Source organism: Mytilus trossulus, unplaced genomic scaffold (genome assembly GCF_036588685.1).
Source record: "Mytilus trossulus isolate FHL-02 unplaced genomic scaffold, PNRI_Mtr1.1.1.hap1 h1tg000085l___fragment_1__unscaffolded, whole genome shotgun sequence".
NCBI lineage: Eukaryota > Metazoa > Mollusca > Bivalvia > Mytilida > Mytilidae > Mytilus > Mytilus trossulus.
The window spans coordinates 2,200,147-2,216,616 of record NW_026963295.1 but is presented as its reverse complement, the minus strand read 5'-3'; the positions used below and the strand labels follow the sequence as shown (position 1 = coordinate 2,216,616).

Below are 16,470 nucleotides of genomic sequence, written 5' to 3'. Positions count from 1 at the left end.
TATTTCGCCTGATTGATCAAGTAATACAAGAGATTTTTGAACATATAATTTGAAATTATTGCATATCAATGTGAGATTTCATCTGCAACGCGTTATAAATCAGCAATATAATAAATAATTTATATCTTAAGGTTTATAGATGTCCTTCAACTATTTTTATGGATATAATTTCACTTTGTTGCTTAGTTTATTAACAGTTCGTAAAACTGCATGTATTTTTGCAATGTTAATCCACATGCATTTAATATTTTATTGCTCATTTATAACGTATAACGGATAAAATGTCGCATTCAGATACAATCAATTTAAAGTGTCTGTCACAAAATGTGATTTGTGTAAAAAACCCTATTTTTTTCAAAACACAATATACAATATATGCCTCCCTAACGAAAGCCATATTTTTAGTGTTATCAAAAGATCACTGGTTTGATTTCATTGTCATTAAAGCAGTCGGTAACGATACCCCTCATCTCATTCCAATTCATTGCAAAACAAATTGATCTGTGTTTAAAAGATAACATTCAAGGTATTGAAAGACGGTTATTGAAAGCCAACATTATTGATATGAGTACTGGTTGTAGAAACAATGCATGAAACATGAAGTATATCGTTTATTCTGTCTCAAAATAAAAAAAAATCGTAAATTCTATATTCGGCTATAGATATTTTTTGAATATGCTGAGCAGATATTAGCTAGACAAAAAAATCATACGTCCATTGATGTAGGCATATATTGTATAGTGTGATTTAAAAAGAAAACGTCAAGCATATCAAATAAACGAGACATTAAATGTGTAGTATTTAGCTTAAGGGGTAAATTCAGTAAATTAATATACGTCATCAGGGACCTCCCATTTGAGGTAGAGCTTTCTGTATAAAACTAAAGCCATGTGCTCTTCTGGTTGGTAGATAATGTTTGTAATACATATTCTTAAAAGATGGATCAAAACTAGAGATGCAAAAAAAAAAAAATAAAAAAAAAAATGCCACATTACCCTATGCTTTTATTGTTGCAAAATAGTTATCAAAGGTTCCAGGATTATAATTTAGTACGCCAGACGCGCGTTTCGTCTACATAAGCTAGACTCATCAGTGACGCTCATAATAAAAATATATATGAAGCCAAAAAAGTACAAAGTTGAAGAGCATTGAGGATCCGAAATTCCAAAAAGTTGTGCAAAAGATAGGGCTTCATTAGTACTTTTATGAATGATATATGAAACTTTCTAATTTCTAAAGGTAAATCGGGTATAGATTGAATTCAAGACATACTGAAATTACCCCTTAATCCACAATCACTGGGGATGTCATCGCGGATCACGTTGGTCAATGGAGGGGACGCTAAGGAGCTAAAACTGTGTCTATTATATATTTGAGATGTGTCATAGTTATCTCGCTTTCATCTAACTCACAGGTTCACTGTTTATAACAAGAGTTTTAAAACAAACATGAGGTTTTATATCATTTTTGAAATAAATCTTGAATCTACTAAGAATACACATTATAGTCATGCATGTACAAGGTGTCATTCTCAAAGTCCTGTGCATTAATCTATTATGGTGTCAATTATATAAAACACACATTACTATGCATTCAAAACGTCCTGGTCTATATGATCTTTTTAATTTTGACTGAAAAGTCATATAATGGTCATAAAAACCATTATATGTTTTTTCCAGTGGATATCAAAATGAATCGACGCCAAACGCGATGGATACGCATACGTACTTCTCTGACCATGATATGACTTTCAGTGAAGATTAGAATGCATCCACGCCCAAGATGATGGATATGCATATCTTCTATGACCATTTTATGACTTATCAGTCAATATCAGAATAAATTCACGTTCAGTATGTGGGGGAAACACACCTTTAAAGACCATTTATTGCCTTTACAGCGAACATTAGAATAAATCCACGCTCATGACGTTGGGTATTCATACCTTGTATGACTATAATATGAGTTCTCAGTGGACAACTAAATAAATCCATGCACAGGATGTTGTATATGCATACCTTCTATGACTATAACATATTAACTATTCACATGAAATTTGTTTTCGCAGTGTGTTTATTTCTCGACTTTAAGAACTTTTTCAAGACAACATGTCCATTCTGCAATACTTAAAATTCGGTTTACCATACTTATGCTATAGATACATTGTACCATTCGCAATCACACAAATGCTCTTTCAAATTGTCACAAATGAATTCTTCGAAAACTGTTACTTGTTTAGAAAAACTTAATTTGAGGTATGAATATCGATTCAATAATTGTTTTAGCTGTATGATACTAGAAAATTTCTCCTCTAAAACCCGCAACTATTATATACAACCTGTTTCTAATAATTACATGTATAAGAGGAGAAATTCTAGTTTGTATGCCCCATTTATGGGCATTATATCTTATGGTCTGTGCGTCCGTTCGTCCGTTTGTCCCACTTCAGGTTAAAGTTTGTTGGTTGAGGTAGTTTTTGATGAAGTTGAAGTCCAATGAACTTAAAACTGAGTAAACATTTTCCCTATGATATGATCTTTTTAATTCTAATGCCTTATTAGAGATTTTTATCCCATTTTTACGGTCCATTGAACATAGAAAATGATAGTGTACTCGAACACATTCTTGTTATATATACTTTGTATCTAAAAATAAATATTTTAAAACTAGTTATTCTTGACTTTGTCCAAATGTACTTAGATGAAAAATACGACGGGTTCAATACACATGTAGAGCAGGATATGCTTGTCCGTCAGAAGCACTTGCAATCGCCCCCGGTTTTTGGTGCGGTGCATTACGTTTGCGCGCATTACTATTACATTTGCGCGCATTCCTATTACATTTGCGCGCAAAAATCATTACGTTTGCGCACAGCTTTTGATTACATTTGCGCGCATTTATTTGACAGGTAAACTCAGGTAAACGTAATGCGCCCTTTTGGAGGAGTTCTTGTTGCTTAATTTTCTATGTTGTATCTTGTAAACTGTTGTTTGTCTTTTGATCTTGATTTCTTTCTTTGCAATAGCGTTGTCAGTTTATTTTCGACACATGAGTTTGAATGTCCTTTTGATATATTTCTTTCATCATTAATCCTCAATATTTAAAGCAAACAAGGACGGTTTGAAAATTGTAATGCATTGAATACTTACTATTTAGCTACTAGGGTTTTAATTAAAAGACTGTTGCTGGTCAGTATATAAATTCAATTTTTATACTGAGAAATTTTCGTGAGAGGGTTTTCCCTTCATGACGTGCTTCATTTTTTAAAAAGTGTATCTTAACAATGTTACATTTTTGTCATTTTTTATGCCCCACCTACGATAGTAGAGGGGCATTATGTTTTCTGGTCTGTGCGTCCGTTCGTCTGTTGTACCGTCCGTTCGTCCGTTCGTCTATCCCGCTTAAGGTTAAAGTTTTTGGTCGAGGTAGTTTTTGATGAAGTTGAAGTCCAATCAACCTGAAACTTAGTATACATATTCCCTACGATATGATCTATTGTAAATCTAATGCCAAATTAGAGTTCTGATCCCCAATTTCACGGTCCACTTAACATAGAAAATGATAGTGGGAGTAAGGCATCCGTGTACTGGGGACACATTCTTGTTGGTTTTGATATCTTCATGTTGTTTTCTATATATAGAAACGTTATTTTGTCAAAACGTTAATATATAGTTTTTCGATACATTTATTTTTTGCAATTGTATTAAGTAATTTCTGTAAAATACAAGTAAAATCAAAAGATCTATAGAAACAATATAACTGCAAACTACTATTCAAGATTGTTGAAGGCGAGATAACTCGACCTATAACTACGATCATAACAAATTTATTCATTTTAGAAAATCGTTCATTTTCTTTATTGAAAAGAGTTAGTCACGGATCAATCTAATGCATGTAATGTTAATTCAAAAACTATTTCAAGGTTTTCATATTTTAAATAATGCGACTGAGTGAGTAAGGGACGACATCAAAAGATCAAAAATTTAAATCAATTTGTTTCGGGATGTGTGTGGGGGGATTCAAATTGCTGCAAGTTTTGTTTATCAAAATCGATTTTACCTATAACCATATTATTTGGTCAATCACTTTTTCCCAAATTAAGTTGAGGGAAAAAGGAGAGGGGGGGGGGGGGGGGGGGGGGGGTTATTGAAAAAACTATTTGAATTAAGTTTTTTTTTTATACTACATTGATCTTTTGATGTCGTCCCTTACTACCAATTCATTGTTTAACCAGAAAAAGCAATCATTTGTAATTAATTATTTCCCCAGGAAATATTATATGAAAGCTTTGAATCTTGTTTGAAAATAATGTTATGCAATTTTCTTTCTGTTCACATGCAGCCCGTAACAGAGAAGTGATCGAATTGATGTTTCTTTACCGTCAAAATTAGCTCGTTATCGACAAACTTAATGGAGTAGTGACCGAACTATTGGTACTTTAACGTTAAAAAGATTGACAATGCTGACAAACTTTCATGTGTCGATAGTCAAGTTTAATACCGATAATATTGAAAATAATTCTAATACATGTAATATGAAACAAAATATGTCCATGCACCATTTCGATTGGGCGAAAAGTAGTAATTTCTTCAAAGTCAGAACAGAAAAAAAAGATTTATGGAAGGACGTCTTGATAGTATTATTTTCTTAACTGTCGGATAATATACTAGGATAACAAAGAAAATGTTCTGTATGGAACGATTCTGTACTCATACTTCACGCGTAGTTGGGTACAAGTGTCCTCGTAGTGAACCGACTACGCGTGCAGTAAAAAGTGTACTCTTACGTCGGATACCGGGCAGTTTCTTTGTTATATCTGTTCTTTATCAAATACATGTACATGATAATATTTACTTAATATTAAATAGGTAAAAATTATTGCTGAAAGCCTGTGCAGGGTTTCTTTCTCGTGTATGATTATATAATTTTTCACATGCCTGAACTCATTGACGATAATGTAAGGTGCTCTTTTAGAAAAAAAAATGGATTTCTAGTTCGGGTTTGAAAAAGAAATTTCGCCTTTTCTTGAGCCTGTTTTGTACATTTAGTTTAACAGATATGATCCAATGGAAATTTTCACATGGAACCTTCGGTAAATAGGAAAATAAAAAGATATGGGGTAATTTACAGAGAGGCCACACTCCATCCATGAGAAAAACGGAGGGAATTTAAAAATCTACAGGTCTCCACAAGGCTTTCAACAAGGGTGGAATCTCACTCCTTCTGAAAAGCTCTAAATCGCCCCAACGTGTACATACGTTTGGTCATCAAGAGATTCTGGTTTCTCTTTTTGTGTGTCATAAACATTCAATTCGGATTTAAATTTAATTTACCGAAACATTTCCGTACATTAAATCTTAGGACGGTCAGAACATTTCAATGACGCAACAGATCGAAGTACAATTTTAAGTAGTACATAGATGTGCAATAATTCAGCTTCCTTTACATGTTCATGAAGTTCTAAATTTTGAATGTTGATTTCTTTAAAAACACAATTTTTTTACAATAAAAAATCTCAAAATGTCCGTTAACAATGAAAAAGTTTGACCATGAAAAATCACATAAGAAAAGCAGTCGTTTAATTGATTATAGAAAGTTTCAGTATATCATGTCAAATTTCTTGAATTTGAGAGTTTTCCTTTAGTTACAAATGTAGCTCCATGTCTGATGGAGAAATAAAAATGAATGTCTCAGAAAGTGGTGAATTAGTTTCCATAAATGACAGATGAATCGGACCAAGCTTAGTAACTTACAGTAAACATACTACTGTAACATTGACGCACTCGTCGAACTGTTTAAAAGATTTGTGTTTATGACCAAAAATTTATATACAACTTCATTTTTTTTTTAATTTCATAGCGAAACGGACAAAAAGCAACGGACAAAAAGCAAAAGTGTCGGACAAAAAGCAAAAGTGTCGGACAAAAAGCAAAATTATCGGACAAAAAGCAAAAGCGGACAAAAAGCAAATTACGGACAAAAAGCACCGTAAGACGCGTCGTCACAATAATGGAAGTTATAAAAATAAATCTATAACCAGCAGATATATACTTCTATAAAGAAAGTATCCTTGTACAAAAGGGTATTTATTATAAAATGGTCCTAACTATAGAATAGATAGTTTACCACAGAAATCTTAAACGGAAGTTTCGACAATATTAAACAGAAGAGATTTGAAAATAAATTTCTTTAAAAAAAACACTGAAATAATTTTAATACCTCGAAGGTGTAAAGAATAAACCAACAATCTCAATCTTTAAAAGTGTCTTCATTGCACTAACCGACGAGTTCATGTTTACAGTAGAAACAGTGGATGTGACTCCAATAAATTCATTATCATTGTAGTCATGAATATTTATCGCTTATATTAAATGGATAAAGATTTTATCGAGGTCGCACCAACTGTTTCTACAGCTAAGATCAGTTACATGTAACATGATCTCGTCGATTCGCACGACGAAGCCATTGTTTATGACAGAACACACATTCTAGATTATGTATTTTTGTTTCCGTCAGTTCGAAAGTATTTGATCATTTCAACTTCTTTGCATTTCATAATATGTGTCATGAACAAGACATATGTTCGATTGAATAATTTCCTCGTAACAAATGATAGAAATTTCGGAGATCCCGTATTTGATCCTTTACCGTTAAAATGAAAATGCCAATGACAGAGGTTGATTATAAAAAAAGGTTTTACTGTGTTAAAAAAACTTCGACTTAAACAATGAAAACTTATACGTTGGACATGAAATATTTTGTCGATGAAGTAAATTAAATTATGTCACTTCTGAAATAAGTTTGTCGATAACGTAACTTATTCTGACGGTAAAGAAACGCGAATTCGATCACTTCTCTGTAACGGGCTGTATTTGTGTTTTTTTTTTTCTAAACAAGACTAATAAAATCATGGACTTTTGTATTTTTTAGCTGAAAAAAGAAGAATATTGGCCGACGGTCGCGACACATTTTATTATTATCTATAGTTACATAGATTGATATATTGTATATATATATAGATACTGAATCTGGGTAAAACCTCATGAAGAAATATAAAAACAATCGATTTCAGTTTAGAGTTCATGATTACTTTAATTCGCAATCTGAGTTCAATATGCAACATATGTCACATATTCTAGAGGCGAAAAAAAAGTTTTAAAGGTTTAACGATATGATATCTAATATTAGCATATACTTAGAGCAAATAACTTATACATTTTATAATTTTTACAGTTTGATAATAGCATTACATTGACGACAATTCCATTGAAATTTGAGAAGGGGTAGCTAGGTGTATGAAGTTATCAACAGAGTGTTCATTTATATATTTTCTTATTTTTTTTTATCTTCAATATAAGAAATATATCATATTGTTATTGTCTTCTCTGTTGAGGCATACGATAGAAAGATTTCATGTCGGATTAATTACATTTGGCGTCCGACGTCCGCAGACTTTTTTAACTTCTACATGGGAACCATGCAGTTATAAGGATCAATATGTTGATTTGTTATTTTTCTGTATTGTTGAAGCATATGATAAAAATGTCATAACAAGTCATTTTTCATATCAGATGTATATAAATAAACTTATCAGGACTAAATTTTGTTTATACGCCAGACGCGCGTTTCGTCTACAAACGACTCATCAGTGACTATCGATCCGCCTTCGGATCTTTCGCTGATATCAAGTTAAACCTTGGGCTGATATTATAGAAATGTCTGATATTAATCATAGTAATCCTGACACTATTTTTGTTTTTCCTATTTCATTTAACAGAAGGCTAAATAAACAGGAGTAACTTTCAATTTGTTTGATGTATTGTTTGCATATTTTTTACCTCAATTGGTCCATATCGCAGGGCTCTATAAAAAACTATACATACATCCACCGTTGTTTTATTTGGATTGCTTTTAGTATTGGTATTACGCTGCATCCTTCATAATGTTAAATCGAAAGTGAAAGTATTACTTAATTTACTTCCTTCTTTAGAAAATTGATTTGACACATTGTAGATCATGGTAAGTTAATTAGCTTTAGTCATTATTCTACCAATAATTATTCTTATCTTGTTATGTGTATATATATATATTTTATTTAGAAAACTACCCCTTTACATCGGGGGCACCCGTCATCAGGGTAGAAGTGAAGGTGCGTCTATACTATATTATTTACAATTATATACATTTTAAAATATTCTTATTCTATTCTTATACATTTTAGTTAATGGTTTCATTATAGAATGTCTTTGAAACAATAACATACATGGCACATTAATAAGACAAAAATAGATTTCTAAAATACATAATCATAATAAAAAAAAAAGACAATTTATAGAATGTTAAAATATACATGTAATTAAAACACTCATAGACAAATACGACCATGCAGCATGTATAAAGCATAAAAACTAAGATCAACCAATATATAATAGTACATACGAGTAAGTTAACTCAAAGGTTAATTTGGTTCAACCATAGTTTGACGTAATCTAAATAATTCTAAAAGATGCATTCTTCCATAAACATCATAAAATGAACCAATTTCATCGTTAAAAGCATAACCAATATCGCCAACTAAAAATAATACTTGTGCACGTGGCGACAGTTCCAGAAAACTTACATTTCTATCATTAAAAGAGGCAAATAAGGTGAAAAATTTAGACCTGGTTTGTTCAAGAGATGTACACCCGAGCAGAACATGTTCTAAATCTTCTGACTCCCCTGAATCACAAATGGGACATAGGTTGTCCTCGGACATATGCATTCTAAAAAGAAACTGCTTTAATGGCAAATAATTTGTTCTTGCGAGCAGTTCAAGACGAGATAAATTAAAATCGCTTATGTCCTCTAAGTATAACTGGCTACCTGTCTTAAGATATAGCAGTGTATATAGTTGTAGCAGTGCTGATACAAATCAAGGCTACTTTTAGTAGTAACATCAATAATTAAACTTTCCCTTATGGCATAACCATATTGACAGTTGAATTTATCAGACCCAATACTTTCCGTGTAGGTGTTCATCACTTGAACGTATTTCCAGACACTTTCGTTGAATTGAACCATTTCACTAAAGACTCGCTTGCACAGTCTATCGTCTGGTAGGTTATTAATCCTTTTAAAGTACGCAACTTTTTGACGGGTGATAAATGCAGATACGGGTTCCCATCCAAGCTCGAGAAGGAGAGCGGAACGGGGAATATTCATTTTAGTGTTCATAATGATCTTAGCTGCGCGGTATTGCCAACTGTCGATGATCGATATATTTGTAGCTGAATGTGTCATCCAGACGGCGCATGCGTGTGTTAAAGAAGGCCGGAGGACTGAGTTCCAAAGGGCGTCTCCAAATTTAACACGGTTAAAATTTCCATGCTCACCGAGGACACGTAACAAATAGTTCAGCATATTATTCATCTTATCTTTCAAATAGTTATTTACATGGAAATTTGACTTTAGTGATCTATTTATGTAGTAACCGAGGTATTTATATTCGTTCACTTCCTCGATATTTACATCACCAAGAGACCAGACTCGTTCCGTATTTAACCGCTTCCCAACCACAAGAACTTTAGATTTCTTATGATTAAATTTCAAGTTCCATTTAGTTGCGAAATCGTGTGAAATCCGAAGTAACGTCTGTAAGTCTTCTGGCGATTTGGCAACAAGTACAACATCATCTGCAAATAGGAGACAATTTATAAGTTGTTGCGAAAGATCAAAACCTACACCGCTTTCATTAACCATATCATCCAAGTCATTCATGAGCACAGAGAATAAACTGGGTGATAATACACAGCCTTGTTTGACACCATATTCCTGTTCAAACCAGATAGATTCAATGTCACCAAATAGTACCTTATTTTCTACATGACTATAAATATTTTTAACTAGACGCCATACCTTCCCTTGTATCCCACTTCGCCATAATTTAACAAAAAGCCCATCGCGCCATACCCTATTAAACGCCTTTGATAAATCCAAAAAGGCTAAGTAAAGGGGTCTTTTATAAGAGCGTGACAAAGCACAAATACCTTGTAAAGCAAATATTTGATCTTCAATGCGTCGATCCTTTCGAAAAGCGCCCTGGTTTTCCCCAAGTACTCTGTGTTGTTCGAGGAAGTTCACGATATGTATTTCCAAAGTCTTCGAAAAAAGTTTATATACATTTGATGACAAAGTGATACATCTGTAATTATCTTAATCGTAAATGTAATTATGTAATTGAAAGTACTTGTCAATAGTGGAGAGTTCTTTATTCTCCACGTTGTAAACCCCATCCAAACCCTTGAAATGATATACGTCGGGTAGATGTTTTTATTGTTTTTATTGTTTTTGTTTTGTTTTTATTAAGAGACTTACAACAATAGAATAGGGGCGGATCCAGACATTTTCAAAAAGGGGGAGGGGGTACCCAACGCAGGATAAAGGTGAGGTTCTACCATTTTTAAACCAGTAATGAAACCTTCTATCATTATGGGTAGACTTTACATAGATAAATTCAGCCGTATAAGAAAAGCAAAATGAGAATGTTAAATTAATGTATGCCTTTTTGTGCTTCTTTGTTACATTTGTTGTTTATGTAGAGATATTAAGATGATAACACAATATTGACTGTTGTACCCCTATTTTTGACATTTTTACCCTTTGAGTATGTTTGTTTTGTTCATGCATCGTTGACAATTTAATGGAATTTGATGCGACTGTCATATAAGTGAGAGGTTTAGCTAGCTATAAAACCAGGTTCAATCCACCATTTTCTACATTAGAAAATGCCTGTACCAAGTCAGGAATATGACAGTTGTTACCCATTCGTTTGATGTGTTTGGACTTTTGATTTTGCCTTTTGATTTTTGATTTTCCTTTTTGAATTTTCCTCGGAGTTCGGTATTTTTGTGTTTTTACTTTTTTTCTAACCAAATGTCCACATTCAAATGCATTAATCTTCTAAAAAAAGGGGGGAGTCCAACCTCCGGAACCAGCCCCTGGATCCGCCACTGAAATTTACAATCAAAGAGTTGAATTCAAAAAGTACGAGGTCAACATTTAATGTTTAACGTCGCTTTTCACAGTTTGGAAACTAGTCCAATTAATCATGACGTTTGAAAGGCTATTTTATTCTTTGTGCTTTGACGCCTTAAGCTGAACAGTAAACAAGCATCAATCAACCGTTTGAACTTATTGTATTTATAATCCCTGAAATCAACTTTCATCTCCCTCCTACTAAAATCATACTTATTATTAAAATTGTTATTGATTTTAATAATAAGTATGATTTAAGTAAGAGGAAGGGACAATTTCCCGTTTATTTGTTTCACTAAAAAGGTCAAAACCTAAATGTGTCAGAATTACAGGAAAGTAAATAGATATTAAGAGTTTCTCAACTGTTGATATCCTATGATTTATACATCATGTATATTTTTCCAACTATTTTGTAGAACTTTGTATAAAATGCTAATTTTACATGTTTTGAAACTTTTTTTTAGATTGAATGAATTTGCTAAACAATAATGAATTGCTATAAAAATGTCTTTTGCATGTTTTAGATAAAAAAATAAAAAAATTTGAAAACATGGGAAACCTACGGATTCGGCCTATATTCGTTTTTAAATCGTAAAATATTGCATAACACTACAACTGTATGATTTCAGTATTTATTGAAAAACCTCCTTCCAAATAACCCTAGCGTAAAATAAATTGAGAGAGAATTGACCCTGCCTCTTTTTTTTTACTTTTGAGTTATACATGTATATCAAACTTGTTTATTTCAGGCTACAAGTGAAGATTACTTACTAATAGGTAAATCATAAGTCGTTTCTGACTTTGCAATAGCCGACAGGTTCTATTTAGTTAATTCCAGTAAATTATAGTCATTTTTAACTTTGATTAAATAGCCGACAGGGACTATGTTTTGTTCCAGTAAATAAGAACAAAAGATATGGGGATTTATTTCAATGAAACAACAAAGAAGCAAGACACAAGCAAAGGAGACACACAGAGGTCAGCCTATGATCCTCAGTATAGAAGTGAATTTGATTAAATATCGGGTGTCCAAGCTTCGCTTACAAGCCATGCAAGCAAATCGTGGACACAGACAAGGGTCGGCACTTCGATCAGGTTGTACATGTAATTATGTCAAGTTTGAAATCGCTCCGAGTGTAAATACTTCTCGTGAATAGTTTTGATAGAGACAGATACTTTTGGATATTTGCTTTCGAGGGCACTGCCAGGAATTAAGTGAAAAGGGACGAGGGCCTAATCGCCCAAAATTATAGCAATAGAGTCAAACATAGCGATTTATTTAACAACTTTTACCAAAATATTTAAATTCTAACTAACAAATCAAACAAAATAACGATAACATGACTAAAAGAAATCATTCAAACTTGGTATCTATAATGAGTTGATTTATCACTAACTAGGCTCCTAATAAACATGCATGTATCTAGCCATTGTATGAACATACGAATAAGGAAACATAGTATGATCGTTAATCAAACACCTAATACACAACATAGACTCAAAAACGAACGTATACAGCAACTAACGATAATCGTACAGCATTCAACAATAAGCCAAAATAATACATATAGTGAACTACATTTAAAAAGAGCCCCTTAAATAGAACGACATGTTTACAATTGTTTTAAATATTATTTGTACAGCTTGAAATACAACGGTAATTTTGAAACTAAATAGCGTTTGACTTTATGAATTGTAGAATTTCAGGATGCATTCGATCTGTTCGCAATTGAAGGATCAATTGACTTTAAAGGTTTGAAGAGCATTGTGAAAGCACTTCAAGGATCTGCGCCAAATGATGAAAACCTCAAGTCAATGATGAAGGCTGTTGACGACGACGGTCAGTATATAATACATGTACATCTAGCTGGTATAATAAATTTACACTCTTTATAAGCGAGTGATTTTCAAATCTTGCAATAATTATGATCAGATACATGTATAGGTACAAACATGGAAGAACTCATGGGATATTCATCAAGTAAAATCCTAATTTCAGACAGCTTTAGAACCCTGTCGCGATAATAAAAGGCCAATAACCACCCGATTATATTTTTGAACCCCGCCACATTCTGAATGTGCCTGTCCTGAGTCTGTAGCCTGTAATTCAGTGGTTGTAGTTTGTTGATGTGTTACATACTTGTTTTTTTTATGTTTTTTTTTTACAAATTCAATAGAAAGAGAAGTGGTTTTGTAGAAACTCAGATACATTGAGAGGGGATCATCTGGTTCCCTAGACAGTTAAAGCGATAAATGATAAGGAATCAAAACCTTACTTTAAGATCATTACGTTGTTTTTTTTGGGTTTTTTTTTTTTGTAAAAAAAGATATATGAAACTTCTTTTTCTTTCATTTCAATCAAATTAAATAGCTGACAGTGTGTTATATTTTAGTTCAGGATTATGTAACATGTATGAACTAATCTTTTGTAGAAGATGAATGGATTAATTTTGATGAGTTAGTAAAGATTTTATCGATAAAATTTGATGAAATGGATTCTGCGCAGACAGTTCTTGAGGCATTCAAATTGTTTGATATCAATGGTATAGGGGAAGTAAGTACAGATCATCTACGGCAAGTACTCACAACAGCAGACGACCAGCTCTCTGAAGACGAAATAAACAATCTGCTAAAAGACTTTACAGATAAGTCAATAAACTATGAAGACTTAATACAGGAATACAATAGTGATTTAATACAATATCGTACAGCTACAAAACTAAATTGAGAGAAAGAGAGAGAATGAGAGTGGGAATTAAATATGTTATTATATATGTTTTCATTCTTTTACTTTTATATTGAACAGGAAATAAAATAAAATTAACAGCCAAATTGTTTTGCGTCATGTTACATTTCAGCATATGTTTCCTGTTTTTGTTTAGCATTAAAAAAAGATCGAAAAATTCGGAAAATAATAAAATATTCTGAAATCATACTACATCAATCATTATTCTTCATAAAAAATATTAAATAATTGCTCAGAAAAGAAGTTTGAGGAATAAAGATTCCGATCGTTTAAGAAAACGGTAAAGTTCTTTATCCGTCCTCATTTTTCGAAAAAAAAACAGTGCTCTTAAATTTAAATAAGTAGAAATAAATGGAATGCTTAAATTTGTTATTATTCAAAATAATGAAAATGTATGACTTTTTGTGTTTATTTGTTACATAGGATGTGGTTCTGTACGTTTAAATTTTTGCTAATGTGCTATGTCTATTTGACATTTTGTGTTATTTGGTACATATTTGTTTGTGATTCTTGTGATTATTATTATAATACAATGTTTACTGCAAAATTTTTGACATTTTGACCTATCATGTTTGTTTGTTTTGTTCACAAATCGTTGTAAATAGAATTGAACTGTATTCGATTGTCATACAAGCAAGAGGTTTACCAAGCTATACAACCAGGTTTAATCTACTATTTTCTACATAAGAAAATGCCCGTTCCAAGAGAGGAATATGACAGTTGATATACATTCGCCTGGTGTGTTTGAGCCTTTGACTTTCAGTTTGAATACGGATTTTTCGTTTTGAAATCCTCGGAGTTCGGTATTTTTGTTATTTACTTTTTTTGTAACAGTATGTGGATCTGGAAAATAGACTGCAAGATGACATCTCTTACCGTTGAATACCGTATGTTATGAATCCCCCTTTCCTCTTTCAACTAAACCGTTTAAAAAGTCAATCCAAAAATACTATTGCTTTTTTCAACGAACTTTTTTTTACAAAACACTGCAAAATATATCCCGCCGTTTATGATTTTTACCTGAAAAAAAGCTTGTTATATTTATTTAGGTGTCAAATATAGTTATTATATATTCCACCAAAAGTGTCAAAAATTTGAAGAAACTAGTTCAGTATGTTAATGGTTTTTTTGTACAATATTAAATGGTATATATGTTTATATAATTTACAAAACATATGTCTTAGACTAATAAAACTTGGTTATAAACGTGTCTGTCTTTTAGTTTATTGTTATATAATGAGATGGTCTTTCCTTGAACTCTTCATTCAAGGGAATGCAAAATAGCAAAATTTCAAATAAAAAGCAACGGACAAGATAAAAATAAAATGCTGATAAAATTTGTGTTAAAGATTTATATCTTATTTAAACTACTAGTAATTTAATAATACAACTACATAGATATAAATTAAAAATTTCAACAACAAAAAAATCAATATTTCGTTACTACAATGTATCATGCATTTTGGTGTCTGTTTTTGTTGCAGTTCAAGGTTTCTGTTGTTCCATTGTTTTCCACTTATACTTGTTGTGTTTCCTTCGGTTTTGGTATTTGACCCGAATTTGATCTTCCTTAACCGATGTATGACTATTGAACAGCAGTATACTACTGTTGCCTTTATTTATACATTGGATTGTTTAAAGACAGCGATGGACGTTTGGACTTTCCAAAACATTTGTTATCTTTTAACATGTCTCTAAAACAGCAAGCGCGGACAAACTAGAGAATAATATACCAAGGTCCATTCAAGAACAAAAAGTTACAACTAGTCATATGTGTTATAATCTGTTACAGTATGTTAATGAGTTATACCAGTTGATTTCCCATCATAAGCAGCGGATTGGTGAATATATACAATGTCTTATACTACGATAACCTCAAATTTATAAATCATCCTGGTATATTTGTACATGTTTACCCCTATTTAAGCTAATGTTAGTTACCCACGTTAAGAATATGAATGACAATCTGTTACTAGACCCATTTAAACGTTTAAACCCGCTGCAGTTGTTTGTACATGTCCTAAGTCAGGAACGTAGTTTTCAGTGGTGTTCGTTTGTTGATATGGTTCATAACTTATGTAACTGATTCTTGTTTTTTTTATACATATTACACCTTTAGTTTCCCTATTTGATTGCTTTTAAACTAGTATTTTAGTGCCCTTTATAACTTATTCGATGTTAGCCAAGGCTTCGTTTTGAAGGCCGTTCTTTTACCTATTATGGTTTACTTTTACAAATTGTTAAATGGAGAGTTGTCTCGATGCAATCAAGTAACACCATATTAATTTAACAAACAGGTTATGTCATTGCAAATTGATGAGAAAGTTGATTACTTGTGTAACTGTTACTTCAACTTTTTACTTGTTTGGCTTGATAAATATTTTGATTTGAGCGTCATTGATGAGTCTTATGTAGACGAAACGCGCGTTTGGCGTACTAAATTACAATTCTGGTACCTTTGATAACTATTTACTGAACTCATGCAAATATGCCTATAAATAACCATTTTCTATATAATTATAGAAGAACTGAAATTGAAATAATACAAAGTTTTTCAACTGAATTGCTTACAACCTTGTGTTCTTATGTTTCGATTATGATGTGGTTATGTCTGACTGGCAACAATACCATAGCTAATAATGAGGTTGGTTAACGAGATTGACTACCATTCGTTCTAAGTTAAAGTGTAAAAATCTCAATCAAATCAA

At 32.1% G+C, this 16,470-nt stretch overlaps 1 protein-coding gene across 1 annotated transcript; it reads left to right on the top strand.

Moving 5' to 3' along the window:
- Positions 1–7,944: 7,944 nt before the first annotated feature.
- Positions 7,945–14,895, top strand: LOC134699787 (calmodulin-like). The gene is made up of 4 exons (XM_063561203.1): positions 7,945–8,019; positions 11,766–11,793; positions 12,716–12,856; positions 13,449–14,895. Exons 1-4 carry the CDS (start codon positions 8,017–8,019, stop codon positions 13,742–13,744), a joined length of 468 nt encoding a protein of 155 aa, XP_063417273.1. The 5' UTR covers positions 7,945–8,016; the 3' UTR covers positions 13,745–14,895.
- Positions 14,896–16,470: the final 1,575 nt, after the last annotated feature.

Bases quoted from the DNA above. Each gene is read 5' to 3' on its own strand.
- LOC134699787 (XM_063561203.1), top strand. The intron at 11,794-12,715 runs GTAAATCATAAG...TATGAATTGTAG, and splicing joins TGAAGATTACTTACTAATAG to AATTTCAGGATGCATTCGAT. The intron at 12,857-13,448 runs GTCAGTATATAA...AATCTTTTGTAG, and splicing joins GAAGGCTGTTGACGACGACG to AAGATGAATGGATTAATTTT.